The sequence below is a fragment of the Buteo buteo genome, chromosome 9, assembly GCF_964188355.1.
Source record: "Buteo buteo chromosome 9, bButBut1.hap1.1, whole genome shotgun sequence".
NCBI lineage: Eukaryota > Metazoa > Chordata > Aves > Accipitriformes > Accipitridae > Buteo > Buteo buteo.
Window position 1 is genome coordinate 21,294,924 of NC_134179.1, and position 16,557 is coordinate 21,311,480.

At 39.0% G+C, this 16,557-nt stretch overlaps 1 protein-coding gene across 6 annotated transcripts in view; it reads right to left on the reverse strand.

The window, feature by feature from the left end:
- Nucleotides 1-16,557, reverse strand: part of PTPRK (protein tyrosine phosphatase receptor type K) — a 417,854-nt gene that overhangs the window by 8,654 nt on the left and 392,643 nt on the right. For 5 of the 6 annotated variants that reach the window (XM_075035665.1, XM_075035662.1, XM_075035664.1 and 2 more), the window contains 10 exons: nt 15,431-15,615; nt 13,574-13,661; nt 12,684-12,760; nt 10,013-10,049; nt 8,195-8,292; nt 7,349-7,465; nt 6,438-6,592; nt 5,196-5,331; nt 3,162-3,311; nt 2,417-2,590 (listed from right to left, as the gene is read on the reverse strand). In XM_075035665.1, the coding sequence (XP_074891766.1) occupies nt 2,417-2,590; nt 3,162-3,311; nt 5,196-5,331; nt 6,438-6,592; nt 7,349-7,465; nt 8,195-8,292; nt 10,013-10,049; nt 12,684-12,760; nt 13,574-13,661; nt 15,431-15,615 (1,217 nt within the window). Of the gene's footprint in view, nt 1-2,416; nt 2,591-3,161; nt 3,312-5,195; nt 5,332-6,437; nt 6,593-7,348; nt 7,466-8,194; nt 8,293-10,012; nt 10,050-12,683; nt 12,761-13,573; nt 13,662-14,563; nt 14,620-15,430; nt 15,616-16,557 lie in introns of those variants that run through there. The other variant, XM_075035667.1, reaches the window with a different exon arrangement.

A 16,557-nucleotide genomic window follows, 5' to 3' on the forward strand; every position in this document is an offset into this window, starting at 1 on the left:
GCTTAGCTGAGATGCAGCTAATAGAGAGGAGCTAATTCCTTGCAGCACATGTATTACAAGCAGCAAGCAGAAGAGGAGAGATCTGAAGTTTTTTGCAGGCAATTTGTAATTATGCATGGAAGAGCTCTGCAGTGAAGGAATACAGATATGAACTGGCAAGGAAGCACTGACAGGTTAATCTGAGAAACACAGTAAGATGGAGAATAGTCTTGTAGGCGGATGGGATGGTAAGTCACCAGTTTGAAGATGAAGTGCTGGGACCGCTGTACGCAACACAGAGATCCCTGTGTTTAGCACCCATGCTGGTATCAAAAGCGGTTTGGCTGTTTTTTTACTGAAATAAGTAGAGTAAGTTAACCTAGGAGAAAGACCCGGTAGGGTAGCTAAACCACTTTTGGTATGGAAGCTTGCTTGTTTGAAGGTTCATATGAGGGATCTTCATGTGCAATATATTGATGTACCCTCAAAGATCATAGTGTGAGGCCCAGAAGGAAAAAATACAATTTTTTTCACTCTTCTACTTGCTGTAAATTGTGAAGATAACAAATTAATGTCTTTAGCATCAGTACTTATTTGACAAAAGAATAAGGAGGCTGACAATTTTTTTATCTATATTTGCTATCTTTTTCTAATGCAGGAAGCATATTGGGGTAGTAGCAGCTCATGTCCTACTTCCTAGACCTGCCCAGTGAGCAAACAGGAACAACCAATATCGATTATTCCCTTGTATTTTTAAGAAATAAAATAAGTACTAGCTGATATTTTCCTAGTCCTCTTCCCCATAACTTCTGGTCTTTCCCTGAGATGAGAGAGCGTACTGAGTCTGAGATGATAAGATCTTCAAAAAAAACAGGCAGGAGATCTGCTGTCACACAGGGAAGCAGACACTTTCTTGTGGGAACACAGGGACAAGTACATTGTGGAAAGGGGAAAGTTTCCATTTCTGTTTTGCTATCAAAAGTCCCCTTTCCTTGCCCAGCAGTGGGGTTCCCCTCTCTGAATAAATCAGTCTTAAAAAAAACAACCAAGAGAAAGGGCAAGAAAAAGCTTTTATTACCCAAAGTTTTAACCCTGTACTTATAGCCTTGTTATATGTCTTCATTGTAATATATTACTTTTTTTCTGCTGCTTTTTTATTTTTATTACTACCATTTCTGTCTTTCCTTACTTGTCTCTGATTGCTCATCCATTAATAATACATTGCTCGGTTCCTGTCCCTGTTTGCCACACACTGTTACACACTCAGAGTCCTCCTGCCACCCAGCCGTTCACAGCCTGCGTTGTCTTCCTTTCTCCCCAGACCACACTCCTCTATGCAGCTGTGTTGGTTGGTCCATAGCACATCAATTTTATCCAGGTGCTTAACATAATTTTAACTGCAATTCTAAACAATTTTGGTTGCTACCAAAATTCTGCTCACTGCTCTGATTCATCCATTCAGCCCTAGTGACTCCCTAATATATTGGTCTCACACGTGCTACTCCTCTTTTTTTTTCTGGCACAATAGCTAATTGTGAGATTAAGGACTGCATTTTGCTAGCGGTTCAAATGTTTCCTGCACTAGCTCAGGCAGAACTCTGGGATGACTACACCATTCAGTCCTGATGCCTTCTGCTGCTATTTGCCATTTTGTTCCAGCATCTCTTCTTGACACCACAGTTTCCGACAGCACTTCATTTCTGAGGAAGGGGAGATGCTCCTGGAAGTCAGGCCACTTATTTAAATATTTACTGTAAAGGTGGTTTTAGGGCCCTAACTTTGGAAATGCTAATGGCAGGCACAGGCAGGTATCTGACAGCACATATGATGAACTGCTTTATCGATCAGACACCCATGAGCAGGTTCACCTCTATTTTCCCCATTAATTCACCTTTTCCCCTGACAATACTTCTGTCACTCAAACTTCAACTTTAAAGAGCTGCAACTCAAAATATGAATGAACAACAAAATCCCCAACGCTATGCCCAAACATGCCAAAGACAATTTTTTTTTCCTTCTTCCCCTGTCTCTCCTGCCTCAATATACATAGCCTTTTTTATAAAACAGCAACAGTAACCTCAGATTCAGGTAGGTAATATTTACTTCCTGACAAACAGCAGATTTTTGAGATCCTGCTGAGATTTGAGATTTGGAGGTCTGGAGACTAGAGCTTTATATAATGCTGTTGAAACGTTGAGATTTCCAGTGGGTCCCACAAGGATGCAAAAGACTAAAGATAACAAACCTTCTGAACAAGCAACACAAGCTGGAGGGGTTTCTCACCCATTCCACCCCCCCACCCCCCCCCTTTGTTAGGACTGTTTTACCGGGCATTGCAGTAAGAAAGAATTACCCTTTCTTAAACCAGCAAGTGCTCTCTCTCATATTACACAGCTTTTTGTGGCACACTACGCAGACAAAGAAGATAGTCTCTTACGTCCATAAGAGCAGCATTGATGTAGTTGCTGCTCTCCCCATCAATAGTAATTAAGAAAGGCAGACATCTGTCAGGTGGCAGCATATCCATGAAGCGGTTCTTGTCGTGGTTCCTTGGCAAGCAGGCTATGCTGCAGTCCTCCGCTTGTAGGCGAGGGGTCACAGAATTCAGGGTCTAACAGAGAGAGGATGCTCGCTTTAGCATGCTGAACTAACAGACAATAGACTCGAGATTCCCCAAGTTTTCATTTAAAATATTGCAATATGGGAAAACGTGAGGCATTAGCAAGAAGACATTAGCAAATAAGAGCTCCTCTCTGTTTGATGGACATGCTGGTGCTTTTCAAGGGGGTGTAAGCTGCAGGTGTAAAAGGCACTCCGTGTACCACTCAAAAGATTCTGCATGACACCATCCCCTCCAAAGGGAATAAACCAAAAAAGATCCTTTGGAGCCCTAAAGAGCTACGCCTTAGCTGTGCAAATGCAAGCCAAAACTCTCTGTGGTTCCTAGTCAGTACTCTTTATTCCAGACAGATATTTACTGCAATTTTATTCAAAGGAGGACATTCCGTATTTAAAATAACTTTGCAAAGCACATAAACAAGGGTAGTTTATTTCATGGACTAAAAGTAAGGGACCAAATGCTGTAAACATGATACAAAAGCCCTTTCCCTTAAAATAAATTAAATGTATCTAGAGGCAAAAAAATTGTTGTTGCATGAAGAGTTAGTAGGAACTGCAAATACCTGAAACTCATCTTTGAGATGCGAAGAGTTTGTCTGAGAGTCTATTCTAATCATATCAAAATAAGCAGCTTTGAATTCGCAGACAGGAATGGCAGTTTCTCCACATAGGCAAGCTTCTAGAATGGCATCATGAATAAAGATGTACTGCTCCTACCAAATTAGGCAAAGAAACAAAAATTATAGCCATTTAAAAACAACAGATCTTTCCTTCTTTTAGGATAAACAGATCTCCTGCACACTGTAAAACTCATTCAAGGTAGTGTCCATCAATCCATTAAATAACGCTTTAGTACAAACACAATCTTGTCCTAATTGGGATGCAGTTAACAAGGATGTTTTCTTCAGGACTAATTTAAATTCAGTAAAACTTAACAGAACAGGCATAGCAATTTATTTAATGGGAGGTTTTCAGTTTTCTTGCAGTGCTTGTGGGTTTCTGTGTATATGCCAGTGACTTGTTGGCTTTACTCATTTTGATTTTTTAAAAATAGCTTTCAGTCTTATAATACTAGCAGAAAGTGTAAATTGCTTCAAGCACTGCTAGTGTGATTAGCAATTATTTGGCACGCTGCATTCTCCTTATGTGTGTGCAAGCTAGTACACCAATTGTCTGATAGTGGCTCAAGACCAGTAATAAATTCAAGTGTGTCCCACCAGAAACAGCATTTCTTACTGGTTTTTCTTCTGACTTGCCCTGAGATATCCTGAGTCCTAGACAACTGCATTACTATTTCAATCAGGCCTCCTGTCAATTTTTACACAATGCCTATTATATTTACTCACCCTGAGAGTAACAGATGTAAATCATGTCTATACAGCAAAGTGCTAGAACTGTGCCAGCCTCACCTAGCTATTGTGGATACCAATGAGGTTATTAACAGCACAAACTTTAACATGTGCCTGTAACAAGAGCACGTGTCCAGGGACCATGGTCATATTCTGGCTCTACAGCCTATGCTGCCTTACCCACATAGCTACGGAGCTAGTGCCATCACTGTTTTCTAGATGACCATCACAAGAACTTGCTGCAATTACAGCTTTATTTTGCTGCGTAAGTATGAACCTCTGAGAGATGATGAGAGGTAAGAGGCAAAAGGGAGAGAAAGAGAAAGGAACAGCAGTAGGGGTGTTAATTCACATGCAAGAGCAGATTAAACTGGGATGGTTGAAGCAGTCACACTGAAACATTCCACTCCATGCACTTCCCAAAGGCCCTGTAGGGGGTAGTTGAGCGAGAATATTTATTTGTTCAACTGCCACAGGCTGCAGCATGGAATAAAAACTGCAACAAATTACCTTGATATACCTGGCTGCCAACTGCAGAGATTTGCACGTGGTCACAGATGAGATAACTTCTCAGAGAGATGTCCACATAAAGGACAGGAGAGAGAAGTGGCAAAGCACTTCAGGTAACCTGTCTTAATACAAATCAATAACCTATGTTTCTGTGGAAGCTCAGTGATACTCAGGTGGCAGAATGTGAGCTGTTATAGCTTTGTCATTACGGCAATGGTTTTACTGTGGAGTTGCTGAAGGCATGACAAAAGACAAAAAAGGTAGAAAAGGAAAAAGGCTTGGCAATGAGGTTAATAAAGCAAATAAAAACAGAGTTGAAAAGGGAAAGTTAAATGGTCATAAAGTTCCACAGGTAAGTCAAATTACGGATAAAGTGATTGGAGATAGTTTAAAACCAGTGGCAACCTGCTGAAATTCCAACTTCGGGTTCCTGGAATTGCTAATACCAGAGCTGTGGAGAGACATGCCAGACAGGCCTGCTGTAGGATCTTCCCTAAAAAATCCTCCTTGCTTTCCTTTTGTTACAAAGTTAGGTGGGCACTTGCTTGTGTGAAGACTGAAAGAGCTGGCAGGTTTGTTCCACCACCCTGGTTCTGGGAGCTGTTTGCATTGAGCAATGCTCCACAATGGAGATAACCCCTCAAGAGGGCCACTGCCTGCTCTTTTCAGAGTAACAGTGAAGGTCTGACCTAGCATATTTCAGAAAGCATCAGGTGCTTTGAAGGTGAACTGCCGTACCTCTGTCTGTACCATGTTGATGCGACGGGACCTTAAGGCTTTGACACAGTTGTAGATATCCACAACACCTTCTCTTTCTGCCATATCTAACATGATATCGATCACAATATAACATCCTGTCCGTCCAGCACCAGCACTAAAAAGAATCAGTAAATACTGTTAGGAATAGCCCCATGAAAACACCTACAAGCTCTATAAACCCACTACTGAGAGCATTTTTATAAAATCATTCAGTTCTTTCATCATAACCACTATCTAATTTTTATCTTCTCTCCGTCTCTTCATAATGTCCTTTAAATCTTTTGATGTGCCCAAAACAACCTTCTTCCATGAGATTTGATCCACTAAGTAACAGAAGAGAAAAAATTGTTTCCTCCTTTTATCACCCAGAGCAATACTTGAAGTAAAAAAGAAAAGTCAGTTAAACTGAAATCTGGAGTATGATTAAGCTCATGCACTTCAAAATGTAACAGATCTTGGTTTCGTTTAATAAGACTAAGGATGAAAAGTGATATATTACAATAAGAAACTCAAGTGTATGTTTTACCAGCCAAGCTCAAAGCTAGTTCAGGCAGCACACCTAACAGTATCTGGAAGAATCTCTCTTGATTTTTTTTGGTTTTATATAAAGCTACAGGCAGTTTTTGCACAGTGAATTCTTAGAAACTCTAAAGGCTGAGTAACATTCTACAGAATGTAATTAAACATTTGATGGTGCCAAAAGAAAATTCTATTTGTCAAAGGACTGTGTCCCAACAACACAAACCTTGCAAAACTTGCACAGGAAAAACAACATTCTGTATTTGTTGCCATTAACCTCATTCCATCTTCCTTTGTCTACTTGTTTACTTTGATTTAAATGAATAATCTGTTCAGATATTATATGCTACACCAAGCTATCAAAGCAGCTGTATCTACACTTATTCTTGAATGCTGTCACAAAATTGTTGTAGACTACCTAAAATGATAGCCTGAAGTATCATATGATTTAGCCGTGCAGCTCTTTCAGTAAAAAGAAAATCTCTGGCTATTCTATTTAGGAAAAGTGTACTAGAATCCAGTTATTTCCAAACATTGCTGTAGACTAGACAACCAAATCCTACTGCAGTGTGAATCAGGCAATTAAAAAAAGGAACAACAAAAACAAAACACTTCAAAATGATGGATGCTTCACAAGAGACTACTGTAAATAATCACATACACAGTTGTGGAAAAAAATCAATCTAACTCTTCTGTACACACCTGCAATGGACAACAATAGGCCCTGCACTAGGAGGGTTAGATAATTTGACTCTCCGTATAAAGGAAAGCAGGCCTGTGGCATTGTAAGGAACTCCATGATCTGGCCAGCCAGTGAAATGAAACTGTTTAACTTCACGGATTTCATTGTAGCCCCTCTGTAAAAGGAAAGAAGAAAAAAAAACAAAACCCCATGGTTATGAAATTCAAAGTATTTCATAGACTAGATATTCTCTGACTCAAAAAACGATAACACACACTGATAGAATCTACGTGCTGTTTTCATCGTTTCACCAATTTATTTACAGCAAAGACCATATGAAGCTTAAAGATGTCATTGGTTCTTTTTTTCATTTTGCAGTTCGTACTTTTGCCATTAAGTATGCTAGTTTTCCCTCATTAGATTTTTTTTTTATAGACTCAGATGCAATTTGCATCAATTTTCAGAGGTTTTGCTAATCAAGACAATGGCCTGCTACATTTACAGACAAGTATAATGATTTACCAGAAGACCACAACTGTATCACATATATTGCATTCACAGAGTTTGTTCTTTAAGCGAGATTGACTCAGCGGCATTCAGGGCAGAGTGAATGGAGATGAATGACAGGCATGACTCATAACCCAGTACTTGAGCTCAGCTCAGAAGTGCGGCTACAGAGAAGAGGTGACTGTCAGAGAGGGGAGGGCAGCAGTCAACATTTCTGGGGAAATTCAAAATCCCACAGTGAGACATGTGTTTGGATAGCGTTGATGCAATGCATTACTCCCACGGTGAGGTAAGGCTCACTGTAGACCTGCTAACCAGACAGAGGGATTTGGTATTGTACAGGAACACACACAAGCATAGCCTCCTCCATAATCCTTGCTACCAGGAAACAGTATTTTGCCAAGCCCTTTCAAAATGTGCTCACCCTTCCCAGAGTGAAGGTCCTGACAACGTACTCCGCAAGGGGCTCCATCTCTACGCAAGTCACTTTGAAGTCCCCATAAACTTCTGTGTCGTCAGGCCAGTACTTGTAACACTTGACCTAAATACAAAATGGAAACGCACTTTACATCAAATGAAAATAAAAGCTTGAGGATATGTTACTGCATGTACTGCGTTACACCACATTTATTTCCAAAATGACCATGCACTCATGCGGCTTGTCATGGCTAATGGCTGTTCTGTCAAGTTAAGCACTAGCTACAAAGAGTTTCCACTGCTTTACACAGCTGTACTTAGATGCCAAATCCATTTCTAAATGAGCATTTATATTTTTTTTAGTGCTGAGCTATGGAATACATTTCCACTTACGTTAAACCGGGATGCATTTCATATCAGTAATCAAACTGTTGCAAGTAATCCCGGATACTTTATATTACTCCCTGAGGGATGTGCTACTGCTAAACTGTAAATACTTTGCTGATTTCTAGCCACTGAAATAGAAGCACATTTGCTCACTAGTTCACTTACTCTGCTCATTTGAGTGACAATATACAAATCCATTTTGCTGAAATATGAATTTTGGATTCAGACAATTTTTCACTACGCATGAAAGCAACACGGCATCAGTCTTCTTCAGAAGTTATCTTTGGTTTTACACAACACCGTAACTGCAACAATGTCTGGACTCTCCCCCTTCTCCTCCTCTCAGGATGCAGGGTTGTCCTTCACAAGACTCTTCCACATTCTGCTGAAGAATGTGCCTTGTGTCTTGTCAGCAGGTTTTTCTTTAGGCTTGTAGCATTAAAAGAAAAACAAAACAAAAACTTACTCTTCCAACTTCCACTAAATTTGTGACCATCACAACGCAAGCTGATTGTTCCTGCCATATCATTCTCCAGAAGTCATACACAGTCTCATGAACTGGACCTGTAACAAAAAATTCCAGGTAATACTCTGCAAAAAACATGACAGTCAAAGCGAATGCTAAAAATAAAATCCAGTGCTTTTCAGAGCTGATACACACTTGCCTAAAGATGAAAGCTTTGTGAAACCACATCATCATACCACCATGCAAGTTTCCAGACTACCTTGTTATTTCTAACCAACACTGAATCTTCTCAGCTTAACTGAATCACCACTTGAAAGAAATTAATAGCAGGTGTTTCACGTAGCGAAATGCCAGAAGTTGTTTGAAAACTACAAGGACACAGCAATGTGTGACTACATCTATAGTTACATTTCTAGGTTTGTTTTACATTTGCTAAACATAATGTGTTGAGTGTGAGTTTCTTCAGATGTTCACCGCGGACGTGCCCACACTGGAGTGAAGTATCAGTCAGGAGGGCCAGCGGTACAGATCCTGTGTGTTTACCATCTAGCTCCCGGCAAAGTGCGCAAGCACAAGTAGGCGCTGAGCCATAAACTTCCCACTGAAGGGTATTTAAACTAACTTAACTACTTTTCTGTGAAGCAAATGAGAAGCATTTGTTTAAGTTTTGCCTCCTGCTCTGCTGCAGAGACAAGACACGTTCAGTTGAGCGACAGAGGCTTTTGCCCTGTTACAATCATCTCAGAAACAGCTCCCTGACCACAGTCCAGCAGTAGTATAAATATTACTCTATATAACACACGTGAAGACTCAACCATATTCCTTCATATGCTAGATCGAAGGCTGCATACTAAAGCAGCAATAATTTTTTGTGTCCTTTACACCCTATTATGTGCAATGATTTACTTAGTAAACCAGAAATAAAATACAAATGTAGACTTAACTGCCATAGAGAGACCTGTTTAGACAGCACTTACACAAAAATAAAAAAACGTGGACAGAAATTTGAGCATCCTGCTTTAAAACAAGCCTTTAGTTTGGCTTTCCTGTGTGCAGTTACAATTATCTGAGGGCACAAATAACAGCGTATTTCCAACCAGCTATCTGATTATACTCACAGATCAAATAATGACACATCTAAATCTAATTATTTTTACTTTAATTCATAGCCTCTGATATTTCAGTGCAATCTGTGACTAATCTATTTGTTTTTCCTCATTGTGAGGAGTTTTATCAGAAATACAAAATGAATAATTTCCATAGAAATTCAAATTTTTCCTCTAACTCTCCTTTTTATTAGCAGGTTGTTATATGATAAAGATTTCTCTCACTTCTTCCCACAAAGAGGCTTTGTCCTTCTCTGGCCTTACTTTACCCAGATTTTCTGCGATAGCATTTAATTTATCATTACTATCTTCACCGTCTGCATCCTGGACTAAATCCTAGACAGAAAAATAAGACATTGTAATATGGAAAGAAAAATGCCTCAAGGCAGGTTGAAACTGTTCGCTTCTCTGTCCACATGTCTCTCTTCTCTATTCATCTTCATAATTGGAAATCATGGTAGTAGCTTCTGACTTTATCAGCTGAAGTTATCACTGAAAGAGTTGCTCAATAGCTAATTAACATGATAAATTAGTGCAGTTTTTGCATTTATTCACATACCACCTGAACATGCTATGTTAATTTACCATAACACAAGATGACAACTCACAATATTGGATATGCTTTATTTTCATCTGCTTCCATTTTACCAAAACACTGCCGGACACTACAGAGAACACTTGTCTGGTTTGATTAATGCTGGCAGGTTCTTACCTTGGGTTGCAATGTAGTGACTTGGTCTCTGATATCCCTAAAACAGCAATATAAGTTGGTTTGAGTACCATATCACTAACAGAGAGCGGAAAATAAAAGCATAAGGGTACTACAGAATTCTTATCTCTATGTAATGTTTTCAGAACAAACCAATATTTAAGAACAGCATGAAGCTCAAAACCTAAAAAAACGGTTAATACTGAAAAGGTTCGAATGACAACAGATAAAATGGAAATAAGAACATCTGACTTGAACAGACATTGTAGTGTACTGGGAAGGAGTATTCTAGACGGGTCCCTCGGGCCTAAAAATTAGTCCTCTACTGACATTATCTCCCCAGCTGAATACATTGGGTTGTTTATTTAAAATTTAGTAAAAATTGTGTTTGCCACCAGATTATCTCAGTAGTTGATCTGTGTTCCCAACTTATCCAATATGAAAAAATCCACACCTTTTGTCTTCTTCTAAATAGAGAATTATCGTAAGGCACAAAGAGGTATGTACGCGAGCCATAACTAATGGGGACAGAGCTGCACGCTGTGGTGTGTGCCCAGAATCAAGGTCCTACTGCAGTGGAATCTTCTGCAAAATACTTTGTGCTACTGCACAAAGTGTGCACCAATTATACTGGACATGATACACCCAAGTATATACACATACATATATAGATAGATATATAATCCTACACAACTAAGCCTTTCCAGGTAGCTGGGTCTATGCCAATGCTAGCAATACTTTACAGCATTAATCGCCTGCATGCAAACTACAAGACAAAGAGCTGCTGGTCTTGAGGAAATCATCAGAATATATTTTGACCAGTGCCAGCAACATTAGCTACAAAGAGGAAGGAAACTTTAGTATTGCTGGTGAGAAGACAATACAGAATTTCACAATGTACAAATGTTAAAGAAATAACTCCAATGGTTTTCTAGGTTACAGTTTTATTAGGCCACTTGATTCAAGTATTGCATTACAGGGGAGCATGAGTCCTTGGATTCCTGGTATTCACAAGATGCTACTAAAGTGAAGGATTTCAATGTACCCAAGGAGTTTACATCCTTTTCCACAGACTGCTTTATCCTATCTAGAGTGAGAGCACCTTCCTCTGGGGCCTATGAAAAAACTTCTGAGTATCTTACTCTTGGCTTTACAAGAGAATAAGATTGCATCAGATGACTACAAAATTTCTCCCAGAGTCTTTAATATCAAGCCCCGGCTTCAAATTATGAAAGTAGAACCTGTGCTATACTGTTTTACACTCAGTAATGCTTTCCAGAAGAAGGTAAAAGTGTAATTTTAAAATTGCAAAGTACCACTTTTAACTTGTAGCTTTCCTGTCTGGTTATAATGAGATTCAATTTACTCCTAAATAAGAGAAACAACATCCTCAAGGAACTGAAATTATTACAAATCCGGGAGAGTTTTCTTGTTTAAGGCCCCAGGCAAAATATCACTGGCCTAACGCTTCATAGAGATTCCCATGTTAAAATATCAAAATAAAAAGACAGCAATATACCTGGAGCTAAATCTTCACATCCTGGAAAGTCAAGAAGTTCTTAAATAATTTATCAACTAACAGTGGACAGGAAAAATTAATAAGGTGCAATTATAAAGAAAAGTAACCAAAGCCATGTATTTTAAAAACACTTGTACTAGCTATTCCAGTATCTTTCAAATTACTTTGGAATTACTTTGAATACAACCATTTGTTTATTCCTAAGGCATTAGTTAGATAAAAGTTATATTTTTTTAATGAAAACACCTGGCAGAATTTGTTCAAATTTCCTGTTTGTATCAGTTTTTTAAAATTTATAATTTAATTTGTATTTTAATCAAAATATGGAATTTCAAACTTTAGAGGTTTTCTGCAGAAGCGAGGAAATTTCTACGACGTTAAAATATATATATATATGTTTGTGTATATACTCTGTATTACATAAATTAGCACCTCGAGACAAATGTCAGCTAAATATTGCTTGTCTAAATCGTTGTTAAAAACAAATTAACAAACAGCCTCCCCCCCCACAAAAGGCCATCATCCCTCCCTTTTTGCCAAACATATCTTACAACTACTTCACAGGTACATTTTCAGACAACAACAGTACAGCGTACTATCCAGCTTTTCACATATAAATGGGAAGGGGAAATGGAAAGCTAGTGGCCAAAATCATCATAAAAAAAAGTGAACAGCAAATGCTCTTTAACAGACAGGTTCACCAGAGTTATCTAACATTATCTAATAATATTCAGAGCTATGTTAGAAGGATAAATTATCTTTTCAAAACGGGTACAAAAAATATTCACACAAAAGGAAATTTTTTAAAGGAACAGATGAGATAAATTAGATGAGGCATGCATAGTTATTGACTGATAAAAATAGAAGAGGAAAGTAATTAATAACAATATCTATATTAAATATTTACAATAGGATGCCGTTATTCACATATAGTGGTACTTACATCCCTGTACAGCCAAATCTACAGCCCAAACCAAAGTCAGATGTGAAAGAAAGCACAACAATGTCAGTGAGTACTAGGACGTAGAACAAGGAAAGTGTACATTTTGTTCTTAATAAAAGATAGCTTTCAATAAATTTGTAGGTATAACATGCAATAGTTTCACATAGAGAAGCTGGCAAATTGAGAGGGAGAAAGCTGTGCAATCCACTCACATCTATGTAGTTGGCATTAATGTAATCTGAAGATGGATCATCTTCAACAGGTTGCAAAATCACCCTGGAGTGGTCATCTGTAAAAACCAAGTGGTTATGGTGCCTTTTTGAAGTGTGATTTTTAAGTAAGATATTATGGTAAGTCATCTAGAAAACCAAAATCAGCTGGCATAAGCGCCTCACAATTTACAAGTCTTAAATAGTAACTGTTTACACAGAATTACGAAGAACCATTTTGGGTGAGGTCTCCAGTTACTTCAAAAACATTCACTAAACTTCATTAAGTGTAGCTGAAAGGTATCAATCACAGTTACACATGGTTAAAAAGACACAAAGAAACCAGGTTACTTGCTCAAAGTCCCTTTCAACATCAGCTCCACTGACGGTAATCTAGAAAACCAAAAATCCTGATTACTGTTTCCTTACTTCCGACCCCAGCCTGCTTAAGTTCATATTGAGACATTAAAAAAAATAACAAAGTCACAACATAGGGGTTAGCAATGCACTTGGGATTTGATGAAGAGGTAGATCTACCCGTTCAGGGACTTCTCTGGTAGCTTCACTTCATTCCTGTGTGTTAAATTGCATTTGTAAACAGTAACAAATTGTGAATTAACAGAATTAACATCCAAATGAGTGCTAGCTTGTTGCTGTTATATGCTTACCACAGCTTGCACAACAGAGATGCAAATGCAAAATTCAGCCAGAGTTATGAAAGGAAGAAAGTTGAACTGTGAAGGACAAAAAAAATGCTGGAAAAGGCACTGTCCTCCTTCTCTGCTTGGGGTATTAAGCAGCTATGCCACCAGAGACTTGTAAAGAGAGAGAGAACATGGCAAGAGTAACACACGACTACGGCTATTGCTCAGACCAAGCACACTAATACTCACATGCTATAATGTTTCCATAGCGGTTCTTTGTTCTGTTTTGATCCTTCTTAGCGACATCCCAAGAAGCTGACTGCCCCTCAAAGAAACTCTATAAATAAAAATGTTCCGAAAGAAAAACATTCTGACCATTAATTTATCTCCAAAAATAACAGTTTAAAAGAACTGCCCTACCATAAAGTAAGCTCAGCTTTGCTCATCCGCTCTGGTCACCCATGGCAGTACCATTGTACAGAAATCTATCTAGAGAAGAAGGGAGGCTCTCTCCCTCTGACTGCTACAGGTCAATGGGCAAGTCATTGAGGGACTCCAGAGGGATTTCAAATCCTGGAATTGCTGGAAGGCTAAACTTGCTCAGACATCCTTGCTAAGGAGGAACAACAGTAAGCTGAGAAAGCACAGGGAGACTGATCACCCTTCTTACAAGACACCATAATATATAGCCTGGTTACTGCAGCATTACATTGCTTTCCTCATATTGCTTAGTAAAACAGCTTTTCTTCCTACAGAGCCATCAGAAAGCCTCCTCTGCCAATGTTCATTGTTCTTGTTTTTCCTCATATCTCTCCCGCTAGCCACTAGCAAAATTATTCTATGTTTCTGAACTCTTCTTAAGAGTTTGATCTCTCAGTAGTGATAGAAGCAGCTTTTATTCCTCCTCGGCTTTTTCTTCATTGCCCGTAGATACTTTACAGCTGTTGCAGGTCTATGCTATTCTTTCCTTCCAGATGTTCTCTTATCCTGATCTGGGTAAATTACCTCCAGAAAGTACACAGTAGCCATGGAAACAAAACTTTAATGCACACTCAGAAGCCCAAGCCAGGGAAAAGATGTTGTGTATGGTAATAGAAGAAGTAACAAGTAGGAAAACACCTCATGCGGCAGCAGGGACCACCCTCCCCCCCAGCAGTGGTTGACACTTGGGCTTAGCCCTGAAGTTAGGCAGAGCATAACGAAGCGTATTTAAGTAAAAGAGAGGAAAAGAGAATAATATTCTTTTAAAAACCACACATTTATTTATTCCAGTTCTTATGTTACAGTAGAGACAGCTGCAGAAAGGAGAGAAGGTTGAAAACTGAGTCAGAAGAGATTACTTACTCAGAGGGAACTCATTTTAAACCTAGCTGTATTGCGAGCGACCTTGGCAGTACCATTCTCATCTTTACTGTGTATCCTGCCTGATATTCTAATCCCAAAGAATCACAGCAGATTCAGAGACCAGAAGCAAAATGAATCTGTACTCATCCTCTATCTCCAGTGCTGGGATTTTTTTGCTTCCATTTTAACATTAAAGTTGTAAGTACACATGCTCAGGCAGGTCTAATTAGAACTTCAAGACGTTACTACCCTTGGCACGTCTTTACTGCTTCTCAGCTGGAGTTTAGTCCCAGTATTGCTCTACTGAGATGCTATCATAAATCACGAGAGTGCTTCCAGTTGGTGCTTCTTGCAAAACCAGCCAGGTCAAACTTTTACTTTAACCTAATTCAGGAGATCTGCACTGAAGATGGCTCAGAAAGCTCACATAACTAATTACAGCATTTCAACTAAAAAGCAGCAACAAAAGGGTGGCAACCTCTTACAATACGTTGCAAAGATTCAGCAGGGCATGTTGTCTTCTACCCTAAGGAACATACATAGGTTTTTTTCCAAGCACTTGTAAAGGCTCAAACCACTGGACTCCATTCACTATTTCACTTTTGGGTTACATATATAGGAATCTCATGCCTGGTTATCTTTATCTGTTTTTCACTTAAACCCATGACATTTAGTCACACCTTTTTGCAATGCAATGCAAACAAAAGGTTGCCCCTTTCAAAGGGATTTTTCCTAGCAAAAACCCACCACTGAAGATCTCACCTCATACTCCTCTTTAAATCCATAGCTGTCAGAGGTCTTCATTAAGTTAATATGCTGCAGGAGATCTGCCACCCTGATGGCAGGGTGCAGCTGCCCAGTCTGGTACGGTGATTCTGTGCCTTCGCAGAGGTAACGAGGGACATCCAGGAGCCGGCTTGACTCTGCTGTCGCACTGTGATTTTCATCTGTATTCACAAGAAATCAATGCATTAGGTACCTGTGGGGCAATAACACCTTCTGCTATACATATCAGCATCTATTTTCAACCTCTTCCTTCAAAAACGTGTCTAATTTCTGAGAACGCAAAGCACTTACGCTCCAGCACATAAATACTCCGAAGTACATAAAAGAATTTAACTGCAAACACATACAAAAGTTTGCAATCCTTCATCCTGCAATAAAGATGTCTGAAGGGCATTTTTTTGAAGCTACAAAACTTTATGACATTAATGTACTTGGAAACTCCAGCCTCTATCACCCAAAGTAACTTTTTTAATGGCTAATATGTATCAACAGCAACACTACAACTTAAACAATAAATTAGAATAACTCTGTAGTGGTATCAGCACATCATTTGTCTAAAGCCAACAAACACTAAATTGAGATCCCAGTAAAAAAGAGAAGCAATTATGCTACCGCTTCAGAACACCACCTCCATTTGGGAAGATGAATCAGCACTTCAGACTGGTCATTTTAACTCAGGTATTTTAGTAGAGGAATGAAACTGTTGAGTGTGCTGATTCCAGCCACAGTTTTTGCTCTGTATAAACAAAGAAGTCTTCTCTAATGCCCCATGCTGCACCAATCCTCTTATCAAAACCACGTCAAAGCTGCATGAAGTGATCACATTTTGTCGATCCCTTCTGTGAAATAGGTTGTTGTTTTGTTGTTTTGTTTTTTTAAATGAGCAATCACTAGTTCAAATGAATTTACAGAGGAAGAAAAATTCTAATTGAAATTCTACTTTTTGGAAAGTAGTTACCAAAATGAGAAGTGGGTAGCCAACCCCCCCTACACTTCTCTGAAATCAGTTTACCATTTTCCTTGCAAAGGATCTAGATTAGGAAGTAAAACACTCCAGGAAAAACACGAACACCCCAAGGGTTGGATTTTCTGCAATTCCACCA